Raw genomic sequence first — 19,825 nt, forward strand, 5'->3', positions numbered from 1 at the left:
AACCCAAAGAATTCACATATCCTTTGAAAGAAGTGGCATGCTGCTGCCAAGTCCATGAAACAGGTGAAAAACTGGGAGTTCCCAACGTGTGAGAGGGAAGAAAACCTACATCTGAACACATGTCCCCCCTGGGGAATCTGAAAATCCACATCACGGGAGAAAAATTTAACCCTATCTAGAGATGAAAGGGATTTATGGAGTCACGTAAAATATAAAAGTAGAAGTAGCAGCAGGAAGTGCTTTGCATGCACTCCCAGTCTCCAGCTCGAGCCCAGGGAAGCCAGCAATGACTATCTCACAGGGGTCCTTGAAAAGGCAGCCAGCAGAACTGGGGAGGGGTCACAGAGTGAAGGAAGCTCTAAACTGAAATCGGTAGTGGTTCTGACTGGGCACAAATTTTCTTGAGCAGAGTCCAGGGGACGAGCGGAAGCTGCTGCAGATAGGAGACAGAGTAGGAATAGCCAGACAGGGAAGGGCCAGGTTCAAATGCTGTGCTTGTTTTTTCAGTGGGGTAGCTCATGGCCTGGGGCAAAATCTGAGCAAGGCACTGCAGGAGCGAGGCTGGCCTCGCCAACTGCATGGGAGCTGGGTGAGGCCTCTTGCTACTAGCTATTCCCCACTTCTCCGATGAACTATATGATACAGCAAAGGTGACCAAGATCCCCTCTAGAACATAACCCCATTGGCCTGAGAACCATAATCCCCTTCCCCAAGGTGGCCATGGCAAGCCCTGCCCAAGGAGAGTCTGAGCCCAGACCCACCTAACCCTGCCCCGACCTAAAGTGATGCATCACTTTCCCGTCACCTCTACTAGAGCAGGTACTGGTATCCATGCTGTCACCAGGCTGGAGTGCAGTGGCGTGATCTTGGCTCACTGCAACCTCCGCCACCTGGGTTCAAGTGATTCTCCTGCTTCAGCCTTCCAAGTAGCTGGGATTACAGGCATGTGCCACCATACCTGACTAATATTTGTGTTTTTAGTAGAGGCAGAGTTTCACCATGTTGGCCAGGCTGGTCTTGAACTCCTGACTTCAACTGATCTGCCTGCCTCAGACTCCCAAAGTGCTGGGATTACAGGCATTAGCCACCATGCCCAGCTGAAGACAGGTCTTTAGAATTAGCTCAGTCAGACAAAGAAAAAAAAAAAAGAATTTTAAAAAGTGAACAAATCCTCCAAGAAATGTGGGATTATGTTAAATGGTCAAACCTAAGAATAACTAGTGTTCCTGAGGAAGAAGAGAAATCTAAAAGTTTAGAAAACTTACTTGAGGGAATAATTAAAGAAAACCTCCCTGACCTTGCTAGAGATCTAGACCTCCAAATATAAGAAACTCAAAGAACACCTGGGAAATTCATTGCAAAAACATCATCACCTAGGCACATAGTCATCAGGATACCCAAAGTCAAGACAAAGGAAAGAATCTTAAGATCTGTGACACATTGATTCTACAAGGCTACAGTAACCAAAACAGCATGGTACTGGTACCAAAACAGAGATATAGACCAATGGAACAGAACAGAGTCCTCAGAAATAATACCACACATCTACAGCCATCTGATCTTTGACAAACCTGAGAAAAACAAGAAATGGGGAAAATATTCCCTATTTAACAAATGGTGCTGGGAAAATTGGCTAGCCATAAGTAGAAAGCTGAAACTGGATCCTTTCCTTACTCCTTATACGAAAATTAATTCAAGATGAATTAGAGACTTAAATGTTAGACCTAATACCATAAAATCCCTAGAAGAAAACCTAGGTAATACCATTCATGACATAGGCATGGGCAAGGACTTCATGTCTAAAACACCAAAAGCAACGGCAACAAAAGCCAAAATTGACAAATGGGATCTCATTAAACTAAAGAGCTTCTGCACAGCAAAAGAAATTACCATCAGAGTGAACAGGCAACCTACAGAATGGGAGAAAATTTTTGCAATCTACTCATCTGACAAAGGGCTAATATCCAGAATCTACAAAGAACTCAAACAAATTTACAAGAAAAAAACAAACAACCCCATCAAAAAGTGGGTAAAGGATATGAACAGACAGTTCTCAGAAGAGGACATTCATACAGCCAACAGACACATGAAAAAAAGCTCATCATCACTGGCCATCAGAGAAATGCAAATCAAAACCACAATGAGATACCATCTCACACCAGTTAGAATGGCAATCATTAAAAAGTCAGGAAACAACAGGTGCTGGAGAGGATGTGGAGAAATAGGAACACTTTTACACTGTTGGTAGGACTGTAAACTAGTTCAACCATTATGGAAAACAGTATGGTGATTCCTCAAGGATCTAGAACTAGAAGTACCATATGACCCAGCCATCCCATTACTGGGTATATACCCAAAGGATTATAAATCATGCTGCTATAAAGACACATGCACACGTATGTTTATTGCAGCACTATTCACAATAGCAAAGACTTGGAATCAACCCAAATGTCCATCAGTGACAGACTGGATTAAGAAAATGTGGCACATATACACCATGGAATACTATGCAGCCATAAAAAAGGATGAGTTTGTGTCCTTTGTAGGGACATGGATGCAGTTGGAAACCATCATTCTCAGCAAACTATCTCAAGAAGAGAAAATCAAACACCGTATGTTCTCACTCATAGGTGGGAACTGAACAATGAGATCACTTGGACTCGAGAAGGGGAACATCATACACCGGGGCCTATCATAGGGAGGGGGATGGGGGAGAGATTGCGTTGGGAGTTATACCTGATGTAAATGACAAGTTGATGGGTGCTGACGAGTTGATGGGTGCAGCACACCAACATGGCACAAGTATACATATGTTACAAACCTGCACGTTATGCACATGTACCCTAGAACTTAAAGTATAATAATAATAATAATAATAAATTTATTAAATGCTTTATCATAAAAAAAAAAGATCTGTGACACAAAAGCATCAAGATAAACTATAAAGGAAAACCTACCACATTAAAGGCAGATTTCTCAGCAGAAATCCTACAAGCCAGAAGGGATTGGGGTCCCATCTTTAGCCTCATGAAACAAAATAATTGTCAGCCAAGAATTTTGTATCCAGCAAAATTAAGCAACATAATGAAGGAAAAATAAAATGATTTTCAGACAAATGCTGAGAGAATTTGCCACTACTAAGCCAGCACTATGAAAAATGTTTAAAGGAGTTCTAAATCTTGAAACAAAACCTCAAAATACATCAAAATAGAAGCTCCTTACAACATAAATCTCATAGATTATTTAATTTCATTTAATTATTTAATGTCATTAAACAATGACACAATTGGGGGGAAGAAAACCAAAACAACGTATTAAGGCAACAACTAATGTGATGAACAGAACAGTACCTAACATCTTAATACTATGTTGAATGTAAACAGCCTAAATACTCCACTTAAAAGATACGGAATGGCAGAATGGATAAAAATTCACTAAGTATCTGCTGTCTTCAAGAGACTCACCTAACATATAAGGACTCACATACACTTAAGGTTAAGGGGTGGAAAAAGATACTCCACACAAATGGAAAGTGAGCAACAGTAGCTATTCTTACATCAGACAAAACAAACTTTAAAGCAACAACAGTAAAAAAAGAAAAAGAGAAACATTATATAATGATAAAAGGAATAGTCCAAAAGGAAAATATTGCAATTCTAAATATATATGCCTATATACACAGAGCTCTCAAATTTAGAAAACAATTACTATTAGACCTAAGAAATGAGATGCACAGCAACACAATAATAGTGGGAGACTTCAATACTCCATTGACAGCACTAGACAGGTCATCAATAGAGAAAGTTAACAAAGAAACAATGAACTTAAACTATACCCTAGAACAAATGGACTTAACAGTATTTACAGAACATTCTACCCAAAAACTGCAGAATATAAATTCTTTTCTTCAGCACATGGAGCAGTCTCTCAGACTGAACATATGATAGGACGCAAAACAAGTCTCAATAAATTTAAGAAAATCAGATTTATATGAAGTATCTTTTTTTTTTTTTTTTTTGAGATGGAGTCTCGCTCTGTTACCTAGGCTGGAGCGCTGTGGCATGATCTTGGCTCACTGCAAGCTCCGCCTACCGGGTTCACGCCATTCTCTTGCCTCAGCCTCCTGAGTGGCTGGGACTACAGGCATCCGCCACCACACCCGGATAATTTCTTGTATTTTCAGTAGAGATGGGGTTTCACTGTTTTAGCCAGGATGGTCTCGATCTCCTGACGTCGTGATCTGCCCACCTTGGCCTCCCAAAGTGCTGGGATTACAGGCGTGAGCCACCACGCCTGGCCTCAAGTATCTTCTTAAACTGTAGTGGAACAAAACTGGAAATTATCTCCAAAAGGAACCCTCAAAACTATAAAAATACATGGACATTAAATAATCTGCTCTTGAGGCTGGGTGCGGTGGCTCATTGTAATCCCAGCACTTTGGGAGGCAAAGACAGGTGGATCACTTGAGGTCAGGAGTTCAAAATCAGCCTGGTCAACATAGTGAAACCCTGTCTCTACTAAAACCACAAAAATTAAGGCTGTGTGCGGTGCTTCATGCCTGTAATCCCAGCACTTTGGGAGGCTGAGGCGCACAGATCACCTGAGGTCAGGAGTTCAAGACCAGCCTGGCCAACATGGTGAAAACCTGTCTCTTCTAAAAATACAAAAAAATTAGCCAGGCGTGGTAGTGGACACCTGTAATCCCAGCTACTTGGGAGTATGAGGCATGAGAATCGCTTGAACCTGGGAGGCGGAGGTTGCAGTGAACTGAGATTGTGCCATTGCACTCCAGCCTGGGCAACAGAGTGAGACTCTTTCTCAAAAATAATAATAATAATAATAATAATAATAATAAGCCAGGCATTGTGGCACATGCCTGTATTCCCAGCTACTTGGGAGGCTAAGGCAGGAGAACTGCTTGAACCCGGGGAGCAGAGGTTGCAGTGAGCCAAGATCATGCCACTGCACTCTAGCCTGAGCAACAGAGCAAGAGTCCATCTCAAAAACATTTAATAATAATTATCATCATCATCCGATCTTGAATGATCTTTGGGTCAACAATGAAATCAAGATGGAAATTAAAAACTTCTTTGAACTGAGAGATAATAGTGAAACAACTTATCAAAACCTCTGCAACACACCAAAAGTAGTATTAAGAGAAAAGTTCATAGCATTTAATGCCTACATCAGAAAGTTTGGAAGAGCACAAATAGACACTCTAAGTTCACACCTGAAGGAACTAGAGAAACAAGAACCAACCAACCTAAACACAGCAGAAGAAAAGAAATAACAAAGATCAGAGCAGAACCAATGAAAATGAGACAAAAAAATACAAAAGATAAATCAAACAAAAAGCTGGTTCTTTGAAAAGATAAACAAAATTGATAGACCACTAGCGAGATCAACCAAGAAAAGAAGAGAGAAGATCCAAATAAGCTCAATGAGAAATGAAACGGGAGATATTACAACCAGTACCACAGAAATACAAAAGATCATTCAAGGCTACTATGAACACCTTTACACACACAAACTAGAAAATCTAGAGGAGATGGATAAATTCCTGGAAAAATACAACCCTCCCAGATTAAATCAGGAAGACATAGAAACTCTGAACAGGCCAGTAACAAGTAGAGAGATTAAAACAGTAATTTAAAAAAATTGCCAATAAAAAAAAGTCCAGGACCAGATGGATTCACAGCTGAATTCCATCAGTCAAAGAAGAATTGTACCAATCCTATAGAACACTATTCCACAAGACATAGAAAGAGGGAATCCTCCCTAAATCATCCCATGAAGCCAGTATCACCCTAATTCCAAAGCTAGGAAAGGACATAACAAAAAATGAAAACTATAGACCAATAACCCTGATGAACATAGATGCAAAAAGTCCTCAACATAATACTTGCTAACTGAATCTAACAGCATATCAAAAAGATAATACACCATGATCAAGTGAGTTGCATACCAGGTATGCAGCAACAGTTTAACATATGCCAGTCAATAAATGTGACAGACCACATAAACAAAATTAAAAACAAAAATCATGTGATCATCTCAATAGATGCAGAAAAAGGATTTGACAAAATCGAGCATCCCGTTATGGTTAAAACCCTCAGCAAAACTGGCATAGGAGGGACACACACTTCAAGGTAATAAAAGCTATCTATGACAAACCCACAGCCAACATTATACTGAATGGGGATAGTTGAAAGCATTCCCCGAGAACTGGAACAAGACAAGAATGCCCACTTTCACTGTTTCTATTCAACATAGTACCTGAAGTCCTAGACAGAGCAATCAGACAAGAGAAACAAATAAAGGGTATCTAAATCAGTAAAGAGGAAGTAAAACTGTCACTGTTCACTGATAATATGATCATATACCTAGAAAACCCTACAGACTCATCCAAAAAGCTCCCAGATCTGATAAATGAATTCAGTAAAGTTTCTGGGTACAAAATTAATGTACACAAGTCAGTAGCACTGCTATACACCAACAGCGATCAAGCTGAGAAACAAATCAATAACTCAACTCCTTTTACAGTAGGAGCAAAAAACAAACAAACAAACAAAAACACCAACTTAGGAATATACCTAATCAAGGTGGTGAAAGAGTTCTACAAAGAAAACTACAAAACACTGCTGAAAGAAGTCACTGATAATACAAACAAATGGAAACACATCCCATGCTTGTGGAGAATCAATATTGTAAAAACGGCCATACTGCCAAAAGCAATATGCAAATTCAATGCAGTTCCAATCAAAGTACCATAATCATTCTTCACAGAACTAGAAAAACAATCCTAAACTTCATATGGAAACTCAAAAGACCCCACATAGCAAGACTAAGCAAAAGGAACAAATTTGGAGGCATCACATTACCTAACTTCAAACTATACTACAAGATTATAGTTATCAAAACAGCATGGTACTGATACGAAAATAGGCACATAGACCAATGAAACAGAATAGAGAACCCAGAAATGAAGCCAAATACTTATAGCAAACTGATTTTTGACAGAGCAAACAAAAACATAAAGTGGGGAAAGGACACCTTACTCAACAAATGGTGCTGGGATAATTGGGAAGCCACATGTAGAAGAATGAAACTGGATCCTCATCTCTCACCTTACATAAAAATCAACTCAAGATGATCAAAGACTTAAATCTAACACCTGAAACCATAAAAATTCTAGAAGATAACATTAGTAAAGCTCTTCTGAACATTGGCTTAGGCAAAGACTTCATGACCAACAACTCAAAAGCAAATGAAACAAAAACAAGTACAAATAGATGGGACTTAATTAAACTAAAAGGCTTCTGCATAGCAAAAGAAATAATCAGCAGAGTAAACAGACAACCCACAGAGTGGGAGAAAATCTTCCCAAACGTGCATCCAACAAAGGACTAATATCCGGAATCTACAAGGAAGTCAAACAAATCAGCAAAAAAAAAAAAAAAAAAAAAAAAAAAAAAAAAAAAAAAAAAAAAACATAATCCCATCAAAAAATGGGCTAAGGACATGAATAAACAATTCTCAAAAGAATATATACAAATGCCCAATGAACATATGAAAAGATGCTCATCATCACTAATTATCAGGGAAATGCAAATTAATACCACAATGAGACACCTACCTTGTTCCTGCAAGAATGGCCGTAATTAAAAAATCAAGAAATCATACATGTTGGTATAGATGTGGTAAAAAGGGAATGTTTTCTTTTACACTGCTGGTGGGAATGTAAACTAGTACAACCACCATGGAAAACAGTACAGAGATTCCTTTTAGAACTAAAAGTGTAACTACCATTTGATCCAGCAATCCAACTACTGGGTATCTATTCAGAGGAAAAGAAGTCATTATATGAAAAAGATACTTGCACACACATGTTTGTAGCAGCACAATTTGCAATTGCAAAAATATGGAACCAGCCTAAATGCCCATCGAACAACAAGTGGATAAAAAAAATGTGGTATAAATATACCAAGGAATACTACTAAGCCATAAAAAGGAACGAAATAATGGCATTCGTAGCAACCTGGATGGAGTTGGAGACCATTATTCTAAGGGAAGTAACTCAAGAATGGAAAACCAAATATCATATGTTCTCACTTTAAGTGAGAGTTAAGCTATGAGGATGAAAGTTACAAGAATGATACATTGGACTTTGGGGATTCAGGGGGAAGGATGGGAGAAGAGTGAGGAGTACACATTGGGTACAGTGTACACTGCTTGGGTGTTGGATGCACCAAAATCTCAGAAATTACTGCTAAGGAAGTTATCCAAGTAACAAAAAAACCACCTGTTCCCCCAAAACTAAGGAAATAAAAAAATATATAATTTATGCAAACAGATAAAATATTAGTCCTTTTGCTTTAGTATAATATATATAATTCTAATTTAATTATCAAAATCCTATATTTTTATATCAATATATCTTGGTAATCCTGTTTAAATATCACTATTAAAGATAGACTATTGAGTTTCCTTATTACCCCAAATATTCACTATACTAGATATTACTATTTGATCTCAAGAGAATGGATCCTTAAACAGACTCACTCTTCTAATGATCGATCTAGGCCTCGGTCAGGAGATCGATGGTGAGCACGTTCTGGTGAATGACATTTTGTATTTGGCTTCATTGTAGAACTCATATGATAAGCATTACTTGAATAATTTTGGCGGCGAAGTTCTTGTACGGCCCTCTCCCTAAAGCAAAATAGTGATGCTTTAAAATTTTATATCCAGCAAAAGTATTAAAACTATCATAAAAAACTGTAGCTTAATTCATACTTTAAAATCTAACCATCATGAAAGAACTAAAACCTATTTTTACCTAAGAAACAATGCTTTCCATGCTGAAAAGCATTGTTTTTGAGCTTGCATAGAGATAAACTTACCTTTCAAAGCGTTCTGTTCCTAGTTGTCTTTTGGTGATGTCTAAATCAGCTTCCAGTTGTGTGACAACATTTCTGAACTGGGCCACATCTCTACTTTGGATGGCCCTGTTTAAAAGAAGGTAAGAGTTATAGTTGACTAAACTTAAAATATGACTATGATTCTGGGGTACATTAAACCATATTGATAGTGGTTTCTCAGCTGGATCCAAATCACATTGTGATTTTTATGGCCAGATTTATTAGTACATAAAATATGCCCATGTTAGACATGGTAAGTATGCAGAGTAGCCTACTTGAAAAGCCTAAGCAATCCCAGTCCCATTCAATTAGTTAATCTTTCTCTGTTTCAGTTTCCCTGTGGAAACATATTATACATCATCTGTCTATACTATTTACTATAAATAGCTTTTAATGTAAGTACTTAGAAGTATTATATAAAGTAGTAGTATGACCAAATAATTAACACTGGAATTCACTAGCTCCATGATTAATATAGTCTGTTTTATATAATCTATTCAACCAAGTGCCTTATAATGAAATTTGATATATACAATCTTCAATGTAATAGAATCTTTCTTAAGGCCAAACAATGCCTCACAAACCCTGTGATAAGGCACAATATCATAAGGAAGATAAACATTAATGAATGCCACTCACACAGAACATTCTATCCTCTTCACTTGCTTTCAGGAGAGTATCATAGACTGCTGAAATCTAAACTTTAGAGACTAATAACAAACATTTCTCATGCTAATTCTAAGTGTTAGTATTTACCAGTCAGTCTCAAACAGAGTATAGCTTAGGGTGGAAGTTTTGGCGTATTTCATGAAGGTAGATTTCCACCTACCATCTTGAGAAAGTGATCCTGCAAAACTAGTTGAAGGAATCATAATAGCCTAGCTACAGTAACGGAAAAGAAGGACTCAGTCACCACCACCATAACCTGAAAACAGTTTCTGAAGGAAACTGGCCTTGGTTCTGAAGCCCTTGCCTAGTCAGGGGCTCCTAGGAGTGGCTGACTGCCGAGACCATGCTTCTTATCCTTCCCCATGCCCTGAGCTCAGATGTGAGGATAGAGTGGAGGCTGGATGAAAAGTGTTATAGATGGGACAGGGAAGAACAGGGGTTAAGGGTCCCCCATCAGTTTTTATGAGAGCTGACCAAGTTTCATAGAAAAAAATTCACTATATAGGGAGGCATTTCCACCCAATTCTCCAGCCAAAGTTCTTTTAATAACGTGCTAGGAGTGCTAGAGATCCTTAAAAAAAAAAAAAAGAAAGAAAGAAAGAAAGAAAGAAAAAGAAAAGAAGCCAAAATTGATGTCCTAGGAAGTCTTCTGTATTTTGTGAATGCAGGTGTTCTTCTAGGTACCCAGCACATGCAATAGGTACAAAAGAAAATACAATGTGGCAAATGAAAACACTAGGCTGCAATATAATGGTCTAAATATGAAAATTCTTCTGGTTTCAAACTGGTTAATTTTTTTTCTCATTTTGTTATATTTCCTAAAGGCAGTATTTTAGACCAGACATTCTATTATACTCAAAACCCTGTTGGAAAGAATCAATAGAGATCATTAAACTTAAATTTAGATAAGAAAAACATAACAGAAAAAGTACCACCTTTTAGGCAAATCACAATATTTCTGATCCTTAGTTTAATTAATGACAAATTATAGGAGGCAAATTCTCTAAATTCTAGCTTAAAAATCCTACTAATCTATAAAGTACCAAAAAATTAAGATGTATGACTTTATATTGCTAAACAACTCACATTTTATTTTCTGCCAAACAAAGGTGTTCTTTAAGAAGCTGAATTTCAGATTCTTTTTCTTGAAGTGCTATCTGAGACTGATATTCTTTGTCTCGATTGGCCACCAGCAAAGCTTCTAGATTCTGCATGGAGATTCTCTCATTTGTCATCTGACTCCTCAGGAGTTCAATTTCAGAACGAGCAGAATCTAACTCATTCTCCATCTGTAGAATAAGAAGAAGATATCTATACTTATTCCCATTAATTCACTTAACTATTATATTATCAGGGACTCACAAAATTTTCATAATCTGTTATAAACTGGCAACTACTTTTAATGTGATTTGAAATTGTATCCCTCCTTCTTATCAAATAAACACACCACACATGTATAGTATCACTTTCTCCATCTCTTTGATCATATCAGAAAATTCATTAATTTAAGAAAAGGCTTATTAATTTCAAACTGCAACCAGTTTCCACTACCAGCTTTGATATTTCTTTATATACTCCTGCAAGACTGACAGGATATCTGTGAGCACTGCTTTCTCCTGAGTTAGGTGAGCTACATACTTATAGAATGTCACTGGCCTCCATAATTAAGGAATATAAGGAGTAATCTCTTATATTCTTTATAAGAGTAATCTCTTATGTTCTCTTAATATAATTAATATAATTAATTATAATTATATATTTAATAATATAATTAAATATAATTATAATTAATACAAGGAGTAATCTCTTCTATTCTCATGCATAAACTTGTGGAAAGCTTCCTTTTGAAAATTATCTTGAGCCTTAAAATATGCTCAGTGAGACAAATGTTTTTTTTGTTTTGTTTTTTTTTTTTTTTTTGAGACGGAGTCTCGCTCTGTCGCCCAGGCTGGAGTGCAGTGGCGCAATCTCGGCTCACTGCAAGCTCCGCCTCCCGGGTTCATGCCATTCTCCTGCCTCAGCCTCCGAGTAGCTGGGACTACAGGCGCCCGCCACTGCGCCCGGCTAATTTTTTTCTATTTTTTAGTAGAGACGGGGTTTCACCATGGTCTCGATCTCCTGACCTTGTGATCCGCCCGCCTCGGCCTCCCAAAGTGCTGGGATTACAGGCGTGAGCCACCGCGCCCGGCCGACAAATGTTTTTTAAAAAGGAGGAAGAACAGTCACTAGTATTTAGAAAAAAATTACTCCTTATCTTGTAATATACGTAACAAATTCTACATGCATTAAAAAAGTTAAACGTGGCCGGGTGCGGTGGCTCAAGCCTGTAATCCCAGCATTTTGGGAGGCCGAGACAGGCAGATCACAAGGTCAGGAGATGGAGACCATCCTGGCTAACACGGTGAAACCCCGTCTCTACTAAAAAAATACAAAAAACTAGCCGGGCGAGGTAGCAGATGCCTGTAGTCCCAGCTACTCCGGAGGCTGAGGCAGGAGAACGGCATGAACCCGGGAGGCGGAGCTTGCAGTGAGCTGAGATCCGGCCACTGCACTCCAGCCTGGGCGACAGAGCGAGACTCCGTCTCAAAAAAAAAAAAAAAAAAAAAAAAAAAAAAAAAAAGTTAAATGTGAAAAGGTAAGCTTTAAATTCCAGTGAAAAGAAATAAAAATGAAATTACAGGGAAGGGAGATAGGTAGGTAGGGAAATTTTCTAAGCTAGATACAATGCAAAAAAAAGTTTGGTCACATTAAAAAAATAAACATTTTGATAGTCAATATAAACTTAACCAAAGGAAACAACTGGAAGACAAATACACTTAGTAAATAAAATTAATAGTTTATATCTCTACTAGCATAAAGAATGCATATACACTGATGAGAAATATGAGCTGAATGATAATGATCAGAAAATCTACAAAAGGAGAAATACGATTAAATTGTAAATGTATGGGGAAAATTTACCCTTACTAGTAATCAAATAAACTAAAACAAGATGCCATTACCAGTTCAGGGCTTCTTACCTCAACGTCACTGATGTTTTGGGTTGGATAATTATTTGGAGTGGGGGCAGCTCTATGCATGACAGCATGCTTAGCCGTCTCCCTGGCCTCTGCCCAGTGGACGCCACCAGCATTCCCCACTCTAGTCATGGCCATCGAAAAGGTCATTATTAAATGCACACTGGGAGCAAACTCTCTTTCAGCCGAACTGGAAAAACTCTACCGAAGACACTGTTCTAGTCTATCTAGTTGGCAAATGTGTTAGTTTGCGTTAGTGAACATTACATTGGGCAATGGCAATCTCGTATACTTTGCTGGCAGGAGCAGAAAATGGACCATGATTTTTTTGACAACAGCTTTTTTGAAATATCATTCACATGCCATCAATGATTTTTAGCATATTAACACGGTTGTACAATTGTTACTACGATCTAATGTGAGAACATTTTCATCATCCCAAAAAGAAACTCACGGTTGGGCATGGTGGCTAACACCTGTAATCCCAGCACTCTGGGAGGCCAAGGTAAGTGGATTGCTTGAGCTCAGGAGTTTGAGACCAGCCTGGGCAACATGGTAAAAATCCATCGCTACAAAAAATTCAAAAACTTAGCCAGGCGTGGTGACATAGGCCTGTAGTCCCAGCTACTCAGCAGGCTGAGGTGGCAAATCGCTTGAGCCCAGGAAGTCGAGGCTACAGTGAGCCAAGATGGTGCCACTGCAGTCCAGCCTCGGCCACTGAAAGAGACCCTGTCTCAAAAAAAAAAAAAAAAAAAAAAAAAAGCAAAAAACAAAACAAAACAAAAAACCAACACAGAACCTTGTCTGGCCCTAGGCAACCCCTAAACTATTTTCTACTATTTGCCTTATTCTGGATATTTCATACAAATGGAAACAAACAATGTGTATACAGTCTTTTGTGACTGGCTTCCTTTATTAGCATAATGTTTTTAAGAGTTATCAATGTTTTAGCAGGTATCAAAACTTCATTACTTTTATTGCCTAATAATATTCCATTGCATAGATAAATCACAGATCTATCCATGAGTTAAAAATATTTGACTTATTATACTTTGGGACTATTACAAAGAATATTGCCATAAAACTTTATATACAAGTTTTTGTATCGACATGTTTTCATTCCTCTTGAATAGATGGAAGTGACATTTATGAGCTGTAAGGTAATCTAATTTTTAACACTTTGAGGAACTGCCAAAACATTTTCCAAAGTTGTCTATTTTACATTTCCACCAGCAATGTATAAGGGTTTCACTTTTTCCACATTTTTGTCAACATTTTTTATCTTCTCTCTGATTATAGCCATCCTAGTGGTTGTGAAATAGTATGGTTTTGATTTGCATTTTTTTATTAATGATGTTCAGCATCTTTTCAAGTGTTTATTGGCCATTTATGTATGTTATGTAGAGAAATGTCTATTAATATCCTTTGCCTAGTTTTTTAATTGGGTTATTAAGTTTTTTGTGTTTTGCAAACACCGCATGTTCTCACTCATAGGTGGGAACTGAACAATGAGATCACTTGGACTCGGGAAGGGGAACATCACACACCGGGGCCTATCATGGGGAGGAGGGAGGGGGGAGGGATTGCATTGGGAGTTATCCCTGATGTAAATGACGAGTTGATGGGTGCAGCACACCAACATGGCACAAGTATACATATGTAACAAACCTGCACGTTGTGCACATGTACCCTACAACTTAAAGTATAATAATAATAAATTAATTTAAAAAAAAAAAAAGTTTTTTGTGTTTTGGTTTTTGAGACAAGGTCTCATTCTGTCACCCAGGCTGGAGTGCAGTGATACGAAGATGGCTCACTGAAGCAAACCTTCCACCTCAGGCTCTCAAGTCACTGGGAATACAACTGCACACCACCACACCTGGTTAATTTTTGTATTTTTTGTAGAGATGGGTTTTTGCCATGTTGCCCAGGCTGGTCTTGAACTCCCGGGCTCAAGCGATTCTCCTGTCTCAGCCTCCCAAAATGCTAGGATTATAGGCATGAAACACCGCTATATATTTTGAATATGAATCTCTTATCAGATATATGGTTTGCAAATGTTTTCTCACATCTTATGCACCGTCTTGTCACTTTCTTGATATCATTTGCAGCACAGGTTTTTTTTTTTTTTTTGATCAAGTCTACTTAATCTATTTATTCTTTTTTTTTTGTTTGTGTTTTTGATGTGTATTTAAGAAAGTGCTGCCTAACCCAAGGTCACAAAGATTTACTTCTATATTTTCTTCTTAGTGTAGTTTTTGCTGTTACATATAGCACTATGATTCATTTTCACCTAATCTTTGCATGTGATCCAACTTCATTCTTTTCCAAACAGATGTTAGGTTGTCCCAATGCCATTTGCTGAAAATACTATGCTTTCCTCATTGAATTGTCCTAGCACCTGTATTTTGAAAAATCGTTTGGGCACAAATGTATAAACCATTTCTGGACTCTGAATTCTGTTCCATCAACCTCTATGTCTTTCCTTATGCTAGTGCCACACTGTCTTGATTACTTTAGTTTTGCAGCCAGTTTTGAAATCAGGAAGTGTGAGTCTCCCAACTTTGCTTTTCTTTTTCAAGATTGTTTTGGCTGTTCACTTGCACTTCCATATGAATTTTAGATCAGTTTGACAATTTCTACAAAGACACCTGGGATTCTGATAAGCATTGCATTAAATTTGTGGATGAGTTGGGAGTAATGCCATCTTAACAATGATAAGTGTTCGGACCCATGAACGTGGGATGTGTTTCCCTTTATTTAGGTCTCCTTTAATTTCTGTTGACGATGTTCTCTAGTTTTGTAAAGTGCAAGTATTTGTCTTTTTTTATTTAGTTTTTATTTTTTTAGACAGAGTCTTGCTCTGTCACCAGGCAGAGTGTAGTGGCATAATCTTGGCTCACTGCAACCTCTGACTCCCCAGTTCAAGTGATTCTCCTGCCTCGGCCTCCCAAGTAGCTGGGATTACAGGCACGTGCCACCACACCCAGCTAATTTTTGTATTTTTAGTAGAGATGGGGTTTCACCATATTAGCCAGGATGGTCTTGATCTCCTGACCTCATGATCCGCCTGCCTCAGCCTCCCAAAGTGCTGGGATTACAGGCATGAACCACTGCGCCTGGCCGTATTTGTCCTTTTTTAGTGCTACCCTTTTTGATGCAATTCTGTTTGACAGAATTTTTTTTATTTTCATTTGCAGATTGTTCATTGTTAATGTATAGAAATAAGAAATACGATAATTGGATATTGATCTTGTGTCCTACAACCCTGATGCTCATTTATTCTAATAGTTTTTTAGTGGATTCTTATGATGTTCTATATTTCAGATCATGTCACCTGCAAACAGAGATAGTTTTACTTCTTTTCCAATCTGGATGCCTTTTATTTCTTGTTCATGCCTAATTGCCCTGCCTAGAACCTCTGCCACAATGTTGAATAGAAGAGGCAAGGTTGGCATTCTTGTATTGATACTGATCTTAAGGCAAAAGCATTCAATCACCACTAAAAACAGTGTTTGCTGTGGGTTTTTCATAGATGCCCTTTATGAGGTCAAGAAAGTTTCTATTTCTAGTTTATAGAGTGTTTTTATCAGACAAGAATGTTGGATTTTGCCAAATGCTTTTTCTGCACCCATTGAGAAGGCTGTGTGGTTTTCGTTCTTGATTCTATTGATATGATGATGTATTAATTGATTTTTCAGGTGTTAAACCAATCCAGCACTCATGGAATAAACCCTACTTGACGGTGTAAATTTCATTTTATGTGTTGTTGGATTCAGTGTTATAGTATTTTCTTGGGAATTTTTCATCTGTATTCATAAGAGATAACTGTCTGCAGTTTGATTTTCCTGTGAGGTCTTTGTCTGGCTTTGGCATCAGGGCAATAATGGCTTCATAGAATGCACTGAGAAGTGTTCTCTTCTACTTTTGGAAGAGTTTGCAAAAATTTTGGATCAATGCATCTTGAATCATTCAGAAGAACTCACAACTGAAGCCATCTGGGCCCCGGTATTATTTTATGGAAGTTTAAAAATGTCTATTTTGAACTCTTTAGGTTATAGGTTTATTCAGATTTTCTTCTTTTCCTTAAGTCAGTTTTAATAGTTTGTGTTTTTCTGGAAATTTGTTGATTTCATCTAAACATTTAATTTTTGGCATTCAGTTGTTCATAATATTTCCCATGATACTTTTTAAAATAAGGTTAGTAGTGATGTCCCTTCTCTTATTCCCAATTTTAGTAATTTGACTCTGTCACTTTGCTAAAGATTCGTCAATTTTGTTGATACTCTGAAAGAACAAGCTTGAGGCTTCTTTGATTCTCGATTGTTTTCTCTTCACCTAGTTTCTGTTCTAATCTGGATTATTATTTTCATTCTTCTTGCTGTGGGTTTAGTTTGTTCCCTTTTTCCAGTGTTCTAAGTGGAAGGCTATGTTAGTGACTTAAGAATTTTCTTCTTTTTTAATATAGATAGGCATTCATAGCTATAAATTTCCCTCTAAGTACTGCTTTAGCTGCATCCTATATGTTTTGACACAGTACACTTCCATTTTCACTAATCTCAGAGTATTTTTTTTCCTTTGTGATTTTTCCTTTGACTCACCACTATTTGGGAATGTGCTGCTCAATTTTCATACACTTGTGAATTTACAAAATTACCTTCTTTTATCAGTCCCTAACAATTCCACTGTGGTGGGAAAACATACTTTGCATAAGTTCAATCCTCTTAAATCTACTGAGGCTTTTATTATGGCCTAATGTATGATCTGGTCTGGAGGATCTTCCATGTTGAGAAGACTATGTATTCTACTGTTGTTGGAAGAGTGTTTTATATATTTATGTTAATGCCAGTTTGGTTTTTGTGTTGTTGAAATCCTGTATTTCCTCATTGATGTTCTGCTTAGCTGCTCTCTTCGTTATTGAAAGTGGGGTATTGACATCTGCAACTATTACTGTTGAACTGTTTATTTACAGCACAATACAGAAATGTTATTCCTACATAGCTGTATTTCTTCCTTCTCTCATCAGTGATATGAGTGTCTTACATTTACATCTATATATGTCACAAGTCCAATGATGTATTGTTACAATTATTACTCTTAAATGTTATAGCTTTTAAAGAAGTTGATAGAAGAAAGGACAGCAAACATATACAGTCAGACTTAGCTCTTTTTTTATTTTTATTTTTGAGACGGAGTCTCACTCTGCCACCCAGGCTGGAGTGCAGTGGCATGATCTCAGCTCACTGTAAGCTCTGCCTCCCAGGTTCACGCCATTCTCCTGCCTCCGCCTCCCAAGTAGCTGGGATTACAGGCACCCGCCACCACACCCGGCTAATTTTTTTGTAATTTTTTTTAGTAGAGACAGGGTTTCACCGTGTTAGCCAGAATGGTCTCAATCTCCTGACCTCATGATCCACCGGCCTCAGCCTCCCAAAGTGCTGGGATTGCAGGCGTGAGTCACCGTGCCTGGCCCAAAGCAGCTCTTTTAAATATGTTCAAAGAAATAAAGGAAGTCATACTTAAGGCAGTAAAGTAAGGCCAAAAATAGATGAATGGATAAAGAAAATGTGGTATATATACAAAATGGAATACTATACAGCAGCAGTCCCCAACCTTTTTGTCACCAGGAACTGGTTTCATGGAAGACAATTTTTCCATGGACAGCAGAGGGGGTGGGGATGGTTTTGGGATGAAACTCTTCCACCTCAGAACATCAGGCATTAGTTAGATTCTCACAAGGAGTGTGCAACCTAGATCCCTTGCATGTGCAGTTCACGATAGGGTGCACGCTCTTATGAGAATCTCATGCCACTGCTGATCTGGCAGGAGGTGGAGCTCAGGCAGTAATGCTCACTCACCCACCACTCACCTCCTGCTATGTGGCTAGGACTGGTATCGTCTGTGGTAACAGGTATGGGCCCGGACAGGTCTGCGGCCCAAGGGTTGGGGACTCCTACTATACGGCCTTTTAAAAGAAAAAAATTCTGTCATTCATGGTGACCTGGGTGGAATTGGAGGACATTATGCTAAGTGAAATAAGCCAGGCACAGAAAGACAAATACTGTATGATCTTACTTATAAGTAGAATCTAAACAAGCTGACTTTATAGAAACAGAGAGTAGAATGGTGGGAGGAGGAAGGATGGAGAAAGGGGAGATGTTGATCAAAGAGTCCAAAGTTTTAGTTAGACTGGAGAAATAAGTTTTGGTGACTTATTACACCGTATGGTGACCACAGTTAATAATAATCTACTGTATAATTCAAAATTGCTAAAAGACAAAATTTTAATATCACTGCAAAAAATAAGTTGATAATTTGGTTGATATGTTATTAGCTTAATTAAACCTGTCTACCATACATACATCAAATCTTTCTACATACATAGACCAAAACATTACATTATACTCCATAAATATACACAATTATTATTTGTCAACTAAAAAAAGAAAGAAAAAAGTAAAAGGAGGAGTAATAACAATGTTTCATCAAATAGAGACTAATAATAAGAAAATAATAAGCTGCTCTAAAAGACAGTTTCTTTTGTTTGCTTTATTTTCTATGGATGGGCTGCATTTTCCTGGCTTTTTGAGGGTTAAATTTTTGTTGCTGAAAACTAGAAATTTTAAATAATATATTGTAGCATGTCTCAATACTGATCCTCGCCATCTTGGGGCTTGTTATGGTTGGCTCATTTCCTTATTTACTTGTCTGGACTGTTTCTGTGATGTCTATTCCCCTTGCAGTAGATGGCCTCTGATGTGCTCCTCAGGGTATGCACATAGTTACCCCGATCCCCTCCCATGGGCATTTACACAGTCATTCTAGCCTCTCCCATTAGGATGACAATGGATTCAGCCAGGCTCTCTTTGATTGTCTCTCTCTGATCTCCCTGTTAAGTGTCTGGCTGGTCTGTCCCTACTGGTATCAAATCCAACTATTAGTCTCTATTAATTTCTAGCTGACTGTTCTATTTATTTTGACAATCAACTGTGGGTAACGTTGCTTCACAGTCTGATCCAGTTACATTTGATCCCTTTGAAGGGGTACTACTTCGTAACCTAAGCATTGTTGAGGTATGATTGACAAATAAAAATTATACATACTTAAGGAATATAACATGATGTTTTGATACACACATACATTGTAAAATGATTGTCACAATTAAGCTAACTAACATATCCATCACCTCTCTCTCATCTAGTTACTACTGTATGTGTG

At 37.9% G+C, this 19,825-nt stretch overlaps 1 protein-coding gene across 12 annotated transcripts in view; it reads right to left on the bottom strand.

Moving 5' to 3' along the window:
• Positions 1 to 19,825, bottom strand: part of TSGA10 (testis specific 10) — a 151,988-nt gene that overhangs the window by 13,163 nt on the left and 119,000 nt on the right. For all 12 annotated transcript variants that reach the window (XM_008008145.3, XM_038004191.2, XM_008008140.3 and 9 more), the window contains 3 exons: positions 10,677 to 10,879; positions 8,904 to 9,008; positions 8,563 to 8,712 (listed from right to left, as the gene is read on the bottom strand). In XM_008008145.3, coding sequence (XP_008006336.2) covers positions 8,563 to 8,712; positions 8,904 to 9,008; positions 10,677 to 10,879 — 458 coding nt within the window. The remainder of the gene's footprint in view (positions 1 to 8,562; positions 8,713 to 8,903; positions 9,009 to 10,676; positions 10,880 to 19,825) is intronic.

This window comes from Chlorocebus sabaeus, chromosome 14, assembly GCF_047675955.1.
Source record: "Chlorocebus sabaeus isolate Y175 chromosome 14, mChlSab1.0.hap1, whole genome shotgun sequence".
Classification (NCBI taxonomy): domain Eukaryota; kingdom Metazoa; phylum Chordata; class Mammalia; order Primates; family Cercopithecidae; genus Chlorocebus; species Chlorocebus sabaeus.